Raw genomic sequence first — 16,210 nt, forward strand, 5'->3', positions numbered from 1 at the left:
AAAGTAAAGAACATTACTTCTGGTGTTCCCTCATCATGAACAGCTCAGTTGTAGCTCAGGATGACCCTGCCAAACTATGAGCACTTGGTTTTTGCATGGCCTGAGCGCGAGGTGAACTTGCTGTGAAAGTCTGTTCCTACGAATGTTGGCTGCTTTAAGCATTTTCCATGAATATTCTTCCTGACTATAGAAGATCCTGAACTCTCTGGATTAAACCTGGAACACTCTGTCCAGACTCAATGTTTACTACAGTTTTTGATGCGTGAAAAGTTATCCATTCCTATTCTGTGGAAACTCTGATTGCTGTCATTCCTATTTGTCTTTCATTCTCCCAGTTTAAGTTTTGTTTACCTGAGGTTTTATTTTTCCAAATGTGGAACAAAAAAAACATTCTAACAAATTTTGATGCTTAAAATTAACATTTTTGTGAAATAACATGACTTTGCACCATCTACAAGTGGGAAAGAAACATGTTTGTTTGGAAGATTTTGAAATATTCACAAAAATAAAACTAGTTTTTAGTCTTTTTTTATGTTTATTGAATGTTAAACTGTCTAAAAATTCAAAGCTGTCTATATTTTTAGGAGGGGAATACCATCAACAGCCGTTTGAATTTAACTGCAGCTCAAGGTAAGTCATCAGGATAGACTTTTATAAAAAATGAATGATTCTTTATTTTATAGTAACAGTACAAGTACAGGTACAGTGAGATTACTCTTTTACAGGGCAAATGACACGAGGGGATAAAGAACTTTAACCTGAAAAATATCATATTTGTTTGTCAACTCCCTTCTAATCACACGCCACTTCCCTGCTATATAGAATCAAACTTGTATACGTCCAAACAAAAGTTGTTTGTTCTTGTCACAGTGTCTGCTGCAGAGAAGAGGCACATGCTGCTTGGCCGTCCGCAGATGCTGCAGCCAGACCAGAGTTACTGCATCCTCCACCAGGAAGGCTTTGTCAGTGCCTACAGCCACAAAGTGCTCATGCCTCTGTGGAGCTCCTTCACTGTGGAGAAACCCGTAAGAATCAGAGCCAAGATAGATGGATAGATCTTTAGCTGAGGGTTGACAACAATTTTCTGATCATTTTCAAACACTTCTGGGAGTTTAAATCATTAAAACGTGATCGTATTAAAGCATTTTCAGTTTGCAAACTCATGTTCTACAGTATTTGAAGTACCTAAATTACTGGAAAGGTCACAGTTGGACTGAACTTTTCAGACTTTTTTTTTTACTTTAATAACAAAAAAAGTTGATAAGTTGCCTTGATCTCTTTTCATGAATTTTACATTTTTATCTAAATCTCTTTTAAACTATGACATTGTTGTTGTTTTTTTGCATACCTGTTAATTTCCAAAAGATAAACATATGTAGATGTATATGATATATAGGATAGGACTTTAGAAAACTCTCCTCTTGTTTTCATCATTAGTTTGTGATAATACAGGTTGTTTTTTTTTTATCGGTTTCTGTAATGCAAACCAAAGTGAAGGTTTAATGTTGTCTGTGTTGCATTAATATGTTTATTTTTACTATGATTTATGAGCTAATTTAGTATTTTATACAAACTGAATCTGAATGAATTTTGTCTGCTCATGTAGACTGACATCACACCATTGCCTCCAGTGATATCAGATTGTTTGAGGGCTGATGTTAGACTGACACCATCCCAGAGTCCCAGATGTGATCTCTATGAAACAGCTGGAAGCCTGACTCCTGCTTTCCTTTTTCCACCCAGTACGTATCAGCACCCAGTGGCTAATTTTTCACCATGTAGTCATAGAAAATGTTAGTTAATCCTAATTATTGTTCCAATAAAATCTGGCAATGGCTAAATTCACCTATTAGGATTGAAGATCATACAAAAATAATTTTATTCTACAAGAGAAAAGAAACAGCTTTTTCTTTTTCGGTTTAGTCAAAACTGAGTCTTTCCATTTTTTTAACATTCAAAAAAAATCAAACTACAGCTCTATACTGACATAATCATTTTTTTTATTAATAAGGGAAATCCTTCTCCTTTAACGTTTGTGATGCAAATTTATTTAACCCTACTTCATGGATTGCAGTGTATCCATCAACAACATGTTAATTATTATGTATGTAAAGACTTAAAAATGTCAAAAAATATTAATTTACTACGGGTGTTTATTTTAAGTTAGGAAGTATTGTTTTAAGTTATTATAAAGTGTTTCCCATAATTTTATTTATTTTTATAGTTCTAACATACAGTTAAAAAATAATAACTTTAACTTCAAGTAAAAGGATAAGGATTAGTTTTTAATCTTTAAACATAAAAGGTTAGAGTTAAAAAAAAAAAACAAATTTCTGCAACTTTTCTTCTTCTTCATTAATATGTTTTTGTGTTTCTAGACCTGAATGTTTCTGCGGACCAACAGTATGATGCTCTCCTGATGAGTAATGTAGTTCCCATGTACCCCAGGTTCAAGGGTAAGTTCAGAATGGGTCCAAACACAAATAATAAAAGAGTTATATTAAAAAATAAAGAATTTGTCTGATGAGCGTTCATCTCTTTCCTCAGAAATATGGGATTTCTTCCACAATAGTTTACTGAAAAAATATGCCTTCCTGTATAATGAGATCAATGTTGTGACCGGACCAGTCTTCGACTACGATTATAACGGCTGCTACGACACCCCAGACCAGATACTGGAGTAAGTTGGAACTAATGCATAAACTATACTTTTCTATTTTTATTTTCTTTATTTTATTGGCTTCCTTTAAAAAAAATGTTCATTTAGATAAAAAAGTAGGAATACATTGAACTGAAAACTTCCACTCATAGATAAATAAATGAGTATAATTATGAAAAACGGATCATATTTAATTCACAGAACAGCACATTCACATTTTTAATAGTTTTTTTTTCTGGTCCCACCAAAACTCAATCATGCCCACACCAGTGGATGACATTGACATATATTATATATATATCGATAGAATAGTTAATTTTCGTACATATTTAATCATTATTTGCCACAATTTGAGTTCACTTAAAAAGAATGAATAGAATAGATTATAGGGTGAAAAACCAAAACAATAAAACTTTAAAAAAACACCCAGAAAAATGTGCTGATTAATAAAATACCGAAATGTTGGTTAATTTCACCGCCTGATCTAAGTGTGAAGAAATGCACAGCCTAAACAAACCCACGCTTTCCACAGACATCATCTGCCCCACTTTACACAACAAAACTGTTGTATAACCGTGCAGCATTCTTTCCATAATTAGCTAAAGGGGATGTCCCAGCTCACGTGAGTCTGGATGACACCATGTCTCGAGGAGTGTCACACATTTGCGTCATGTGTTTTCCTTTGACACTGATGACTCATTTTTAGCGGCTGTGTCCCACCAGAGCTGGGTGTACGTTAGGTGGTGCCCTGGTAAAAGAATTATTCACAAAGAGGACGAGCTGTTATGGAAACAAAAATCCAGTCAAAATGAGATCAAGATGTAACCAACTGTTGGTTGGTGGGTGGATGCCATGTTGTGGGGTAGGCTTCTTTCTGCTGTTCTGTACACAAAACCCTCCTAGATGTCACAACATGATTGTGTGCAAGGGAGACGGGGAGAGTCTCAGAACCCCCCCCCCCCCCCCCCCCCCCCGTGTTCAGAGAACGGCTCCTCATTTTGACAAATGCTTTTGACAAAAAATCGTGTTTTTAACATGTTTTTGTTGCTTTTTTTCACGATGGCAGACATATATATAAAATGATCATGTTAAAATTGAATTTATGAGTTTTTCTTAATTTTGTTGTTGTGAATAAGAAGCAGATGGAAACAAGGTGTGATAACTTGTGTAGGACCTACAACGGCGAGCCACCAGCTCCCCGCTCCGCTCCATCCTGGCTCTGGCTCAAAATGAATGACTGCATCGTTCTGATATTGTTTATGTTGCACCGGTTTTGTTGTTGGCTGTAAACTAGTAAGAGAGTGTCTCAACAGAGAGCTCTCAGCAATGGGGAGGGGAAGGGGGACCCGGTTTGCGCCGTGACAAAGGGTCCGCCCACAACTCTGAGGCAAATTTCTAACAAACTCCAGCCGCTCTGCAGGATCTACGACCACCACAATAGATCAAAAGATAATCGCAGTAGGTCTTTAAACCGTCTGTCATCTCTGTCCAGAATGTGACTTTGTAATGAAAGGAGTGTGCACCGTCCTTCAGCTGCAGGTGAACTGTTGAGTCCTGGACTGATGATGGAGTTCTTCTGTGCTGTGCAATCACTACAAAAGGTTGTTTAGTTTCCAAGATGCACAAATCATAGCTATCATGACTGTATTGGATGACGTGGATAACATTGGTCTGCATGTCACTCTGTGTCTTGACCTTGGGGTAGATCGGTTTTTGCACAGATGTCGTAGGTATTGAAGGTTGTTTCTCAGCTACATCAAACACAGAAAGGAGAAAAATGTTGTTTGTTCTGTCCACCCCCCTTTTTTTCTCTGTGATCAGTTCTGCAGGTTCTCCTTTTCTTGTCTTTTACCAAAGTTCAGCTCCTGTGGCAGTTACTGAGACCAGTGTTCATGTGACTTCTTCATTTTTGTTGGTTTCCTCTGAGCTTGTTGGTATAATTTCTGCCCAGAGCTGGAATGTACGGATTACTCCCTGCTTCTGTTTAGGTAGGGGTGGGGTGGGAGTCAAACATGACAAGACACTAGAGCAGGGGTCGGGAACCTTTTTGGCCAAGAGAGCCATAAATGCCACATATTTTTAAATGTAATTTCGAAAGAGCCATACAATAATGTAGTGTCCCTTCCCCACACTGAGGCACGGAGACTTAACCTCTTTTAAAGTTCTTTATTCCGATTACTGCAGACCGCAACAAACGCCGTTCAATTAATTCATCAACTCCTAAATCTCTCCCGCCGACACGAGAGCGCTTCTCCCAACTTTATATTCCCCTGCTCCCGGTGCAGCCCTACTATTTCCCTTATTCGGCCCATAGCTGAACCCCATTGGTCCAAACTACCTAACAACAGGCTGAGCGACAGAACTGAGGGCCAATCAGATCTCTGCTTGACGCGTTCAATGAACTCCAGAACTTTTAACGCGGCCCAACAGCCATCCAACTCAGTCCGCGACAATTTGTTTAAAACTAAATATACAAATGAATGTGTGCATTTGATTTAATTTCAACATTTTTAAAGTACAATAAGTCTGTGGATTCTTTTTTAATAACATTGTTATGCTGTTGCTAATAAATGATGAGTATTTCTAGTGGTAGTTTTGCTGATGGTCTAGTCTGGTTGATCCGTGGTGAGTTTCTGCTTCATGCAGGCGTTGAGACGTTAAACGTGATCATAGGTCTGAATGTTCTGTAGATGTGAGACAGACTGATCACATGCAGACATGGAGCAAAACACACACTCACACGCTGCAGTGGATGACAGGCAGCGGGTTTTACGTTTTTACAATCCCTGCGAGATTCACCTGCTGCCTGTCCCCACAACCCCTCAGCCCCACCCTCTGCTTTCTCCCTCACACATCCCGTCTCCGCATCTGCGCGCTCTTTCTCAGAGACGGGAGCGCGCAGTTTTAGGCACGTCAATTCACAAGTTTCCAGCTGGTACAAACTCTGTGAAATAATAGATAATAGTAACTGATAGCGCTGGCGCAGATTTCTCTCTCTAAGCACCGCTACTACTGCGCGCCTCTGACATCGCATCGCGCCCGAGAAGGACTGGTCTAATGAAAAAAAAAAAACTATAATTAAAGATTTGTCTGCGAGCCACATGTGACCATCAAAAGAGCCATATTTGGCTCGCGAGCCATATATGGCTCGCGAGCCATGGGTTCCCGACCCCTGCACTAGACTAAGTGACCCCTCCTTGCTGTGGCACAAGTTATTCAAGTTAAACTGAGCAATCAGATACCTCAATAAAAGCATGTATTCTCAAAACCATTTATTTGATTGACAGTTTCCCCCCATCCCGCTTTCAGTGGAAGGGGTGTGGCCTTCTAACATGCTCCCTCCTGACTAGAGAGAGTGGTTGCCATAGACACAGACCGATTCAAGCCAAACATTGCTTATTGACGATTTCTTGTTCCAACATGGTGATGACCATATCAGGAAACATGGCGGCAGAATTCACTTCATTTCTTTGGAATCAGAAGTAGATCATTTTCTTTGGGTGACCTCACACTGACTCGGTCCAGTTCCCATAGACAGTCAATGAATGCTCGTCATTGTGTTTCCTGAACACCACCATGTTTAGATTCTTGCATTCCTTGCTGTGTACAGAGAAGTCAAGGAGGGATAAACAATCCTCCTTGGTGTTTCCTTGAGTTACATGATGTATTTATCCATCACATCAGCGTGGGGAAGGAATTCTTCAGCCATATGCCATCCAAGGATCTGAGCGATGAGTAACTGTAGTTCCACGGAAAGTCCGGGATCTTTAATTTGAAGTTCAGGAATAAGAGGTGCAGATTACAGATTCCTTGGCACTGCCTAATTTTTGCCAGTGTAGAATTCTCCTCAAAAGTGAAACTGGGTGGAGTTTGGCAGGTGGGGTTCAGTATTAACTTGACCATCTATGAGGTTTCTATTGTGAAAAAACAGGGATATCGCATCAAAAGAGACCATTTGGGTCCATCGTTGGTCCATTGCAGGTGTTGTGGTTGCATTGTTCACTACCAAGGGAGAAAAGACGATTGTGAGGTGTTTGGACACATTGTAGGTGACTGAGTTTGTATTTGTGGGGCAGAGGGCAACTTCCCATGGTATTTCTCAAATGCATATGGTCTGGCTTCTCCTAGATATGCTCTAGTGCAGGGGTCAGGAACCTATGGCTCGCGAGCCATATTTGGCTCTTTTGATGGTCACATGTGGCTCGCAGACAAATCTTTAATTATACTTTTTTTTTTCTCATTAGACCAGTCCTTGTCTGGCGCGATGCGATTCCAGAGGCGCGCAGTAGTAGCGGTGCTTGGAGAAAAAAATCTACACCAGCACTATCAGTTACTATTATCTATTATTACACAGAGTTTGGACCAGCCGGAAACCTGTGAATTTCCGTGCCTAAAACTGCGCGCTCCCGTTTCTGAGAGAGCGCGTAGTTGCGGGGACGGGATGTGTGAGGGAGAAAGCAGAGGGTGGGGGGGTGGGCACGGCCAGTAAGGTGAACCACGCAGGGATTGTAAAACCCGCTGCCCGTCACTCACTGCAGCGCGTAAGTATGTGTTTAGCTCCATGTCTGCATGTGATCAGTCTGTCTCACATCTACAGAACATTCAGACCAACGATCACATTTAACGTTGGGGAAACCGCTCTCGCTTCGGCGGGAGAGATTTAGGAGCTGCTGCATTAATTGCACGGCGTTCGTTGCGGTCTACAGTAACCAGAATGAAGAACCTTAAGAATGGTTTAAGTCTCCGTGCCTCAGTGTGGGAAAGAGACACCACATTATTGTATGGCTCTTTCGAAATTACATTTAAAAATATGTGGCGTTTATGGCTCTCTTGGCCAAAAAGGTTCCCGACCCCTGCTCTAGGGGTTAATTGATACTTTATTTATCCCACAATTGGGGAAATCTTCTCCACATTTGACCCATCCCATGGGGGAGCGGTGAGCTGCAGCCTAACCACGCTCGGGAGGCAGTAGCGTTAAGGGGCTTGCCTAAGGACCTCACTGGGTGATGTTAATTGCTCGCCATTGATATGGTAATTGCCCCCAGTACCATTGTTAATCGAACCCTGGATTCCTGCATGGCAGCCTCTCACCTTACCAGCCGAGCTACCCAGCCGCTGTAAGGACCTGTGTGTGGTGGGCAGATGGGATCCTTTAGTCTGCTGGTCCTTTAGTGGAGTTTTTTTGATGTGAGGTTGGCAGTGGGTGGTTTGGCACTGATACCAACGTTTTCAGGTGTTCTGCGTCACTGTTAGTCACTTTGATTGTCTTTCCAGGCAGGTTTTATTACTATAATGAATCTAGCATTTGACTGCATGTTATTGTAAATTGAGGCCTTTAGACAGAGGTTTTTTCTTCACTTCAAAAGGGATTTTCCCCCCACCCACCCACCCACCATGTCATTTTAACTGTAGTCCCCAACCGTTTTTCAGGATTGGAATTTCTTTTTATTTATACATTTTTCAAGTCTCCAGTTTCCTTTGACTTTTGAGGCTAAAGTTTGTTTTCCTTCTCTGATAAATATCTGCAGAAGCTTTAAACTTAATTTGTACTCTAGATTTTGTGTAGGAAAATGGTCTCATTGATGCAGACTGAATTATATCATTTTTGGGCCCCCATTGGCTGTAGGTCCACAGAAAAATGGAACAGAGGCGGGGGGCGGAGCTACTGTTGAAACCTTTTGATTGGCTGAAAGTCATTACAACAAAAGAAAGCTCCAAGAAAACGACTGGATTCCTCCTCACCGCCTGCAATCTTGTCCCAAACAACATTAAATGCTTTGTATATGTGACGTACCAAAAGCCAGGCGGGAAACTTCTCCGTTGTTGTTGTTAGCTTCATCCTGCATGTGCAGATCAGACCGCACCACTCACTGGAGACGAGGCTTGACATCTACTATAGTTTTCTCATTATTCTTTGATTTTAAAAGTGCTTAATGAAGTAAAACTTTTTTTAATGATGAACTATGACTGTTTTATCCCTCAACATCCTAAAAATAACCCCTGTAGCTGCAATAAATAAAGAAGTTAAATTGTATTTTGCTAATAACAGCTATTAGCTTGTTTTGGTTCATTTAGTTCTTTTGGTTGAATTATCTACTGACGTCTCATGCTGACAGTAAATAGGGGGGGGAGGGGGGAATGAAAAGATGAAACAAGCTTTTACAGAGACGTGTGTTCAGCTTTCTCGGATTTCACTGGCAACACAATGTCGGATTTGGAATTAGTTGGAAAGCCTTTCAGGAGGATTTATTCATGAGAATTGACGCATCGGTACTTGTAACCTTTTTCTGTGGAACTGTAGGTCTGTGCCAGGTACAAACATCTCCATCCCCACTCATTACTTTGTGCTGATGACGAGCTGTGGGGACTCAACCCAGACTGTGAGCAGCTGCACCGGTCAGCTGCAGACCGCATCCTTCCTGCTTCCCCACAGAGCCGACGCCTCAGAAAGTTGTAAAGTAAGGCCTCACAAAACTACCTTTGTTTTGTTTTTTTGTAGTTAACTGGAAAAGCCTGTCACATCCAACTCTGGTTGTTATTTTTTCTCTGATACAGCAGAAGGTCTGGGCCTCCACTCTTTTTTTATTTTATGCCATCAAAGGAATTTTCTATGAGCAAAGAAGGCTCAATTCTAGTAAAATTCTGTAGGAACGACGTAAAAGTGCTGTCTTTGTTTATTAATACAAGACGATTCACAACTCTGTATCAGTGAATTTAAGTCTTCACTTTAATATTTTTGTATCTATAAGAATATTTGCATCATTTCTGATCATAAATATATTAGGTTTTCATAAATGAAACTAACATTTCCCAATTTTAGGTTTATTTTTTTATAAATTCAGTCTGTTTGGATTTCTCGTAGAGATTCATTATATTCTATTTTAACCCTTTGTGTTGCTGTGATGCCTTCCATGTGTGAAAAAAAGCTTAAACCTGAAAATAATTGTTTGGTTTTCTTTGCTAATTTTCTAACGACAGAGCTCAGAGGAGGCGTCTCGGTGGGTGGAAGACCACATGTGGTTTCATCAAGCTCGCGTCAGAGACGTAGAGCTGATCACAGGGTTGGACTTCTATCAAGGCAGTAAGCGACCCGTCGCAGAGCTGCTGAAGATCAAGACTCGCCCCACGGCCGCCATCCACAGAAAAGAATGAAAAACCTTGCCAGCTTTCATTGTTTGGCAGCGCTGGAATGATTGGATCTGTTGTCGAAAAGTTACTTGTTTTTTGTTATAATTGCTTTTAATTTCATCATATATTATATATTTATGTCTGTTAATTGTTGGAAAAACATATTTGCTTTAAATGACTTATAAATAAGATCAAATGTCTCTATATTTATTGGTATTCGAATTTTTGTAACCAAGACATGCATTTGAGGATGATGCATTTTTGATAACGAAACAAGAAAAACGTGAAATCAATATGATGAATACATTTTTTTTTTATTCTCCTACTTTTTATGTATTTTTTCTCTTATGAAACAATGGAAAAGAGTAGAGACTCATGAAGGGATTAATGGCCCCCTAAATGCCAAAACTAGATCTCCAAATGTGAAGGTCTGCAATAATAATAATTAAATAATTTTGTAAATAATATTAACAATATGTAAATAATATTTACAATAATTATTTACAATAATTATTGTAAATAATAATTATTTACAAAATAAACGTTACAAAAATGTTTTGTGTATATAAAGCAAAATTTAAAAAAAAACTTAAATAGAAGACAAAAAAGGTGAGTATGAATAAAAAGGCATAAAAAAGGAAGAAAAAGCATTTATAGCAGAACTCATAGATATTTGTCAAGATGAAGCAATAAAATGGTTTTCTATGCAATTTAGGGACTCTGAGGGATATGACACCCCAAACTCTCAGCCCACCCAGATTTGGTCCTGCCCTGATATTCCACCTGCATCCCATAGTGGAACTGACTGAATCTGGGCCTGCTGCCAAAGCACTTGGATGAGGCTGCAACCAGGAGACACGAGGGTTTCCTGCTTCATCGTGAATCTACCACCTACTACCAAAGTTCAACCGTGACCCGTATGTCCCATAAAACATCCGTCGTCCCCGACCTTCGTTGCAAACACAAACGCTGACCCAGTGAGGAAAATCCATTCTTCACTAATCCAACTATTGGATCCTCTTTCTCCATTTAACACCAAAAATCTGTCAGCAATTTCAAAAGAAACAGACTTCTGTTCTAATGGAACAGCTTTGGAAAAAGTTTTCCAGCTTCACAGAAAAGGAACAGGCGTTTACTGCCAAATACTCATTTCAGAGTAAATCCGGTGCAGAGGTTTCCCCCGTTTGTTTTTCTAGTTAAACAACTTAACGAAACTTCTAAAGAACTTTGCTGAACTCTTCACCTTTAATTAACTTTACAGTGAGAATTTGGCAAGAATGAGCAACTACCTAGGCATGCTCGAACACACAATGGATCCACACAGGAGTTTGAAGTGCGAGCCAAGAATGCAGTCTGGTGCAAATGAATGGTCAATTTCTGTTCATGCGTGTTTCGGTGTCACCAATACTAAATCAGGGAAACTGTCGGTTCCTTGGTTCTTCCACAGTTCACCATCCCAAAAAAAAGCTTTTCTGTTTCTTCAGGAGATCAGGAGATGTCCCCTTAGTGCCCTACCCACCAATTTTAACTGCACCCCCCTTAGTACACACACCCCTCCCCCCTCAATATATACATTCCAACATAAACACACACACATGCACACACACACCCTCTCAAACACACATACACGCACACACATTTTGCAAGGAAGGTGGGACCTAGGACCATCTGTCCCCTGCCCCTTCCCTGGTGGGGGGTGCGGGCCCCTTGGCAACGGTGGCCGTGTCCCCTGGGTGCCGGCTTCCTGGGCCCGGCGGTTCTCTCTCCGCGCGGTGGGGGGTGGTGTTCGTGTCCCTGGGGGGTGGGTCCTGGTCCTTGCCCCTGAGCGCTGGGCCCCGCCAAATTTTCAACTGTGGCCGAGCCTGGTCGGGCCATATTTACAACACCCCTTGTGGGTCCCCTTTTTTCCCCGGGGTTCCCCCCTCCTGGGCGGGGGCGGCGGGCCCCTGCCTTGCTCCTCCCTGGACCAACCGTTGGCCGGGTGGGTGGCTCGTACCTGGGGTTGGGGCGGGGGGATGCCCGGAACTCCTGGGTGGTGATGGGGTGCTCGTCTGGGGCTGTGGGCGTTCTTCTCCGGTGGGGCCCTGCGTTGGGCTCTCCCGGCGCGGCGGGGGGCTGCTCTCTTGGTTGGGCTGGGGCGGCACTCTCTTTCCCTCCGTGCCTCCCTGCTCTCTGGGGGCCTCGCGGCGGTCCTGCTGGCCCTGGCCTGGTTGGCGGTCTTGGTCGCCCAGGGGGCGGTTGTTCCCTGCCTGTTCCCGTGTGGCGTTGGGGGGATTCCGGCTGCCGCTGCTGCTGCGGCGGGGGTCTTGGGGTGGGGATGGCTGGGCACTCTCCTTCCTTCTTTTCACGTTCCACCATCCATTTTAGAAGAACATAAACATTCACCTGAGCACAGGTGTTAGCTCACCTTTGCACTAACAGTTTGCATGATTGAATGAATGAAATATTTCACACTAGTTGGTTTGTAGGCATAAGTATGCGTGTGAACACTATCTGTTTTGTGTACATGTCGACATGTGGACATTTTTGCAGCTAAAAGGTGTGTTTATAACATTTGTGTGTGTGTGTGGACAGGCCCCGCCCTTTTTGTACTACATTTGAACCTTACCATAATGATTAACAACCAGTAAACTTGTTGCTTTATGCTGCTTCATGGTCTTACCCCCCTTCCCCTCCTATTATCACCCTCCTACCCCCCCCTCTCTCTAACGTCCCTCTCTCTTCTTCCCTTCTTTCCTTTTCCGTCCGGTCCAACACCAAAGATTTTCAAACATGGTTGAGATTAATAAAGTTTGGCCTCAATTACAAAAGGGGTTTATTCTGACATACCTTTGGTTTGTCTGAAGATGAATAACCCCTCTTGTTAAAGTAAAATATGTCCAACACAAGAGGCCCTCAGCTCTCATCTGCCTGCCCAGCTGTTGGACAGGACAAGTTAAAAAAAAAGAAAGAAAAAAAAAAAGGTTGATGACTGAAACCGCTTTACCACATCTCAGTGAGGTCATAAAATGTGTCACACTTGGTCATTGTGGTGACGACATCTCCACGTGGAGCTATCCAGACGGATTCCAGCTCAGACGGGCAAAACAAAAATCTATTTGTCTGCCAGTGGACGGACGGAGCGGACCGGGGGGGTTGTAGATTCTGGATTTTATGCAAAAAGCTGTTTTTGTCTGCTCCTGATTCACAGTGATTTGAACAAAGAATTATTCAGAAACTTAATTTTATTTATTTATGTCCTCTATCATGTGAATAATGCTTCAGGAATCTGTTAAAAACCCCATCATTTTATAAGAGTGGGTCTTTATTGTTTAAATTGTCGTGTGAAATTCTGAAGCTTGTTATTTATAGTTTTCTGTTGTTTCTCAGCATTTACCCCAGACTTCATTGACTTCATTGTCCATCCATCTATTTTCTTAAGCCGCCATATCTCCTCCGCGGTCACAGGGCTGTCACCCCCCATTGGGCAAAAGCGGGAAACACAAGTCGCCAGTTTGCTGCAGGGAAAAGTGATGTCTTTTACTTTTTCTAAAATGCACGATGACAGTAGACTTTGAGAAATTTGGGACGGCAGTGGCTCAGGGGGTTGAGCCGGTCACCCAATCATCGAAAGGTCGGCGATTCAATCCTCACTCCCCCCTGTCGACTTCCCCCTCCCTGCCTCCAGTGTGGCTCCACTGGTGTGTGAATGTGCATGAATGAAAAGGGGCCGTAGGCGCGAACTGGCAGCCGCGCCTCGACCATCACCAAGTACGCATGAGGAGTGAATGAACAATGGACACATTGAAAGCGCTTTAAGCGTCTGGAAAAGCACAGATCAATTGAATCCATTATTATTACAGTGATTTCCTTGTGAAGGCACAAGATGAGCCTTTGTTTCAGGGTTTGTGTTTTCTTAAGAAAGTTGTGGTGAATTTTGGACATCTGCCACTGAACAGCCTCATGTGTGTCAATCCCCTTATATGGAAGTCTTCACAGACAACGTTCCTCTCTATGCTGTGGTGCCCTGAGGCTAAAAATCCCAGCTGAACGTGCAGACCAGTTTGGATGTTTGCCGTTTGTCATATTTTCCTTTACACATCTTTACACCTGAGATCTTTATCAACCACTGTGACTACTCCCAATTGTCATTTTTGATAGTAATCTCTTCTTTTCCTCTTTCATCAGTCATTCTCTATTGATGTTTTTTTTCAATTTCATCATGCTCAGCCGTTTACTGAGCATCCTTCTTCCTGTTCCTTTCCAGCTCTGGAAACTCTTTCTGTAGTTATCCTACCTGGAAAATATTGGATCTGAAAAAGTTATTTGCGTAATCATCACACAATCCTTTTGCTTATCTTGACTTGTCGTAAAACCACGTCCCTCTCATGCTGCCTCCGTCAGTTTTATTGTTTATTCGTTTTTTTCCTTTTATCTAACCTTTTCTCTATGACACATTTAGTGAGCCCCAGTGCAAACACAATTCTCCTACAACGTCTATAAAAGGCCTGGAATGACGGCAGTTGCAGAGTTACGTCATGTGCGTTTGAAGCCTCCTAATGGTGTTTATGTGGGGTTGATGCTCTCGGTCAAACACAACAGGTGTTTTCCCTAACCTTAAGTTAACTAATGGAAAAAACCAAAGTACGTGCGTTCTTACTCCCACGCTAAACACGGACAGTAAAAAACAAGCTGAGAAGGAGACTCTAAAGAAGCATTTTCAGGTGACAGGAGCTGCTCACATTAGTCAGAGGTTTGAGGATCACGGGACTCCCAGAGGCCGTTAAATGAGAACTGAAGAGATTGTTATAGGAGCGACTTCCAAAGATATTAGAGGGGAACTCAAAGTGGAGCCGTGTTAGAACACATTGCGCACAAGCCAAAGCCGACTTCAAGTGAAGCAAATTTAAGCTCCGGTCATACTGAACGCGCTTTGCACAGCAGCGGCGTCCGCTTTCAATGTTAAGTCAACGTACAGACGCGCTTTAAGCTGCAGTGCATTTTGGGTACGATGTGGCACAATGTTAAAAGAGCTCATATATCTAAACTTCAGCGAAGAATCTGCATCTGGTCAACCAATGAGCCTTGGTGATGACACCTTGATGACTTGATCAATGGGTGGAGTCCAAAACCGACGTGGAGGAGAATCGGATTGTGGCTGTTTGTTCGCCCCTTGAACTTTATATTGTTCTGACTATTGCAGGACAGCCAGTCATCAAAATGGGTCACAAAGAGACAGAAGTACCGCTGAAAGTGGCCATCATTCAGATGCAGTTGTTTTGGGTCAAATGCAATTTTGGTTGCAAGCTCTAAAGTGCAATATATCAACAAACACAAAGGCTTAGCGTTCTGATGGTAAATGTAACCTCAAAAAAAGACTCTCTATTCCTAATAATGTAACAGTCAACCATTATTCATCCATTCATCCATCCAGCGACCACACAACGGCGGATGCTGCTCCTTTTTTAGAGGGGACTACTACCGGGAAATCCCACTCCTCAGCTTCCAGGTAACGTCATAACAAATGTGATAATGTGCATTGTTTTGCTGCTTTAGGGCATTTGTGTAAACGAAACACAAACCAGTCGTTCAACTCATGACGTAAGGGTGATGCTGATGTGTGGTGTCCCTCCTGACAGTCAGGCTGCACAGAAGAAGCATGCAAGAGGCGCACGCTTATCACGTGACGACACAAACAGACTCCTTCTTTGGATTTGTGGGGTTGAATCATTGAAAAATCTGTGCGACACGCTTGCATCTCACACATTTCACCCTGACTTACCCTGACGTGTTGACCTGTCACTCTCAGCATGAGCATAGAAGAAATGTGCATGAACACTCTTGCTCCATGGGTTCATCAAGGCCTACGACCTCTGTTTGCCTACATACAGCCCTTCTCCACCCGTAAGACCAGGTGTGATGAAGGCTTTAACTGGATCACACTGGAAATGACTTATAATCTAATGGCTGGGGGTGGATTTCCACAGGTAAACATCGCATTTCTGCTTTCATTTTCAGTTTGACACCTTTGTAGTCTTTGACATTTGTAAAACAAAAGCAAGAAAAAATTCCAACACTTAACAACTAAGATCAAGCTTTTGATCAAGTTTGGTCATTTTTTAACCCTTGGTTTTGGGTCCAGTCTTCACCGTCTCCAGTTCTTCTCTTTCTTTCTTTCCGTCTTCCTTTTCTGTTTGTTGAGCAATTTCTTTTTGTAAACACATTAACATTTTGCTTAGAACAGATGTGGTTTTTCTAAAAAGTCATTTAAAAATACAAACGGGAAACTCTTTAAATAAAGTGAGCAGAAGTTTCCTTCTTTCTAAGAAGCTTTTCAAAAAGATCATTCCAAGAAAAGTGGCAGCAATTTCTCCACCAGACGATAAAATCTTTAGATTGTCTCATTAAATGCAGTTTATTGTACTTAAATTTCAATTAAAATTC

At 41.9% G+C, this 16,210-nt stretch overlaps 1 protein-coding gene across 2 annotated transcripts in view; it reads left to right on the plus strand.

Annotated features, from left to right (window-relative positions):
- LOC101171013 (venom phosphodiesterase 1) overlaps positions 1-9,993 on the plus strand; it is a 31,442-nt gene extending 21,449 nt beyond the window's left edge. For both annotated transcript variants that reach the window (XM_023959723.2, XM_011480655.4), the window contains exons 19-25: positions 585-630; positions 871-1,025; positions 1,607-1,742; positions 2,379-2,456; positions 2,548-2,680; positions 8,961-9,117; positions 9,638-9,993. In XM_023959723.2, coding sequence (XP_023815491.1) covers positions 585-630; positions 871-1,025; positions 1,607-1,742; positions 2,379-2,456; positions 2,548-2,680; positions 8,961-9,117; positions 9,638-9,811 — 879 coding nt within the window. In that variant the 3' untranslated portion in view covers positions 9,812-9,993. The remainder of the gene's footprint in view (positions 1-584; positions 631-870; positions 1,026-1,606; positions 1,743-2,378; positions 2,457-2,547; positions 2,681-8,960; positions 9,118-9,637) is intronic.
- Positions 9,994-16,210: the final 6,217 nt, after the last annotated feature.

The sequence above is a fragment of the Oryzias latipes genome, chromosome 11 (assembly GCF_053564925.1).
Source record: "Oryzias latipes strain Hd-rR chromosome 11, Olatipes_Hd-rR_3.1".
Lineage (NCBI taxonomy): Eukaryota > Metazoa > Chordata > Actinopteri > Beloniformes > Adrianichthyidae > Oryzias > Oryzias latipes.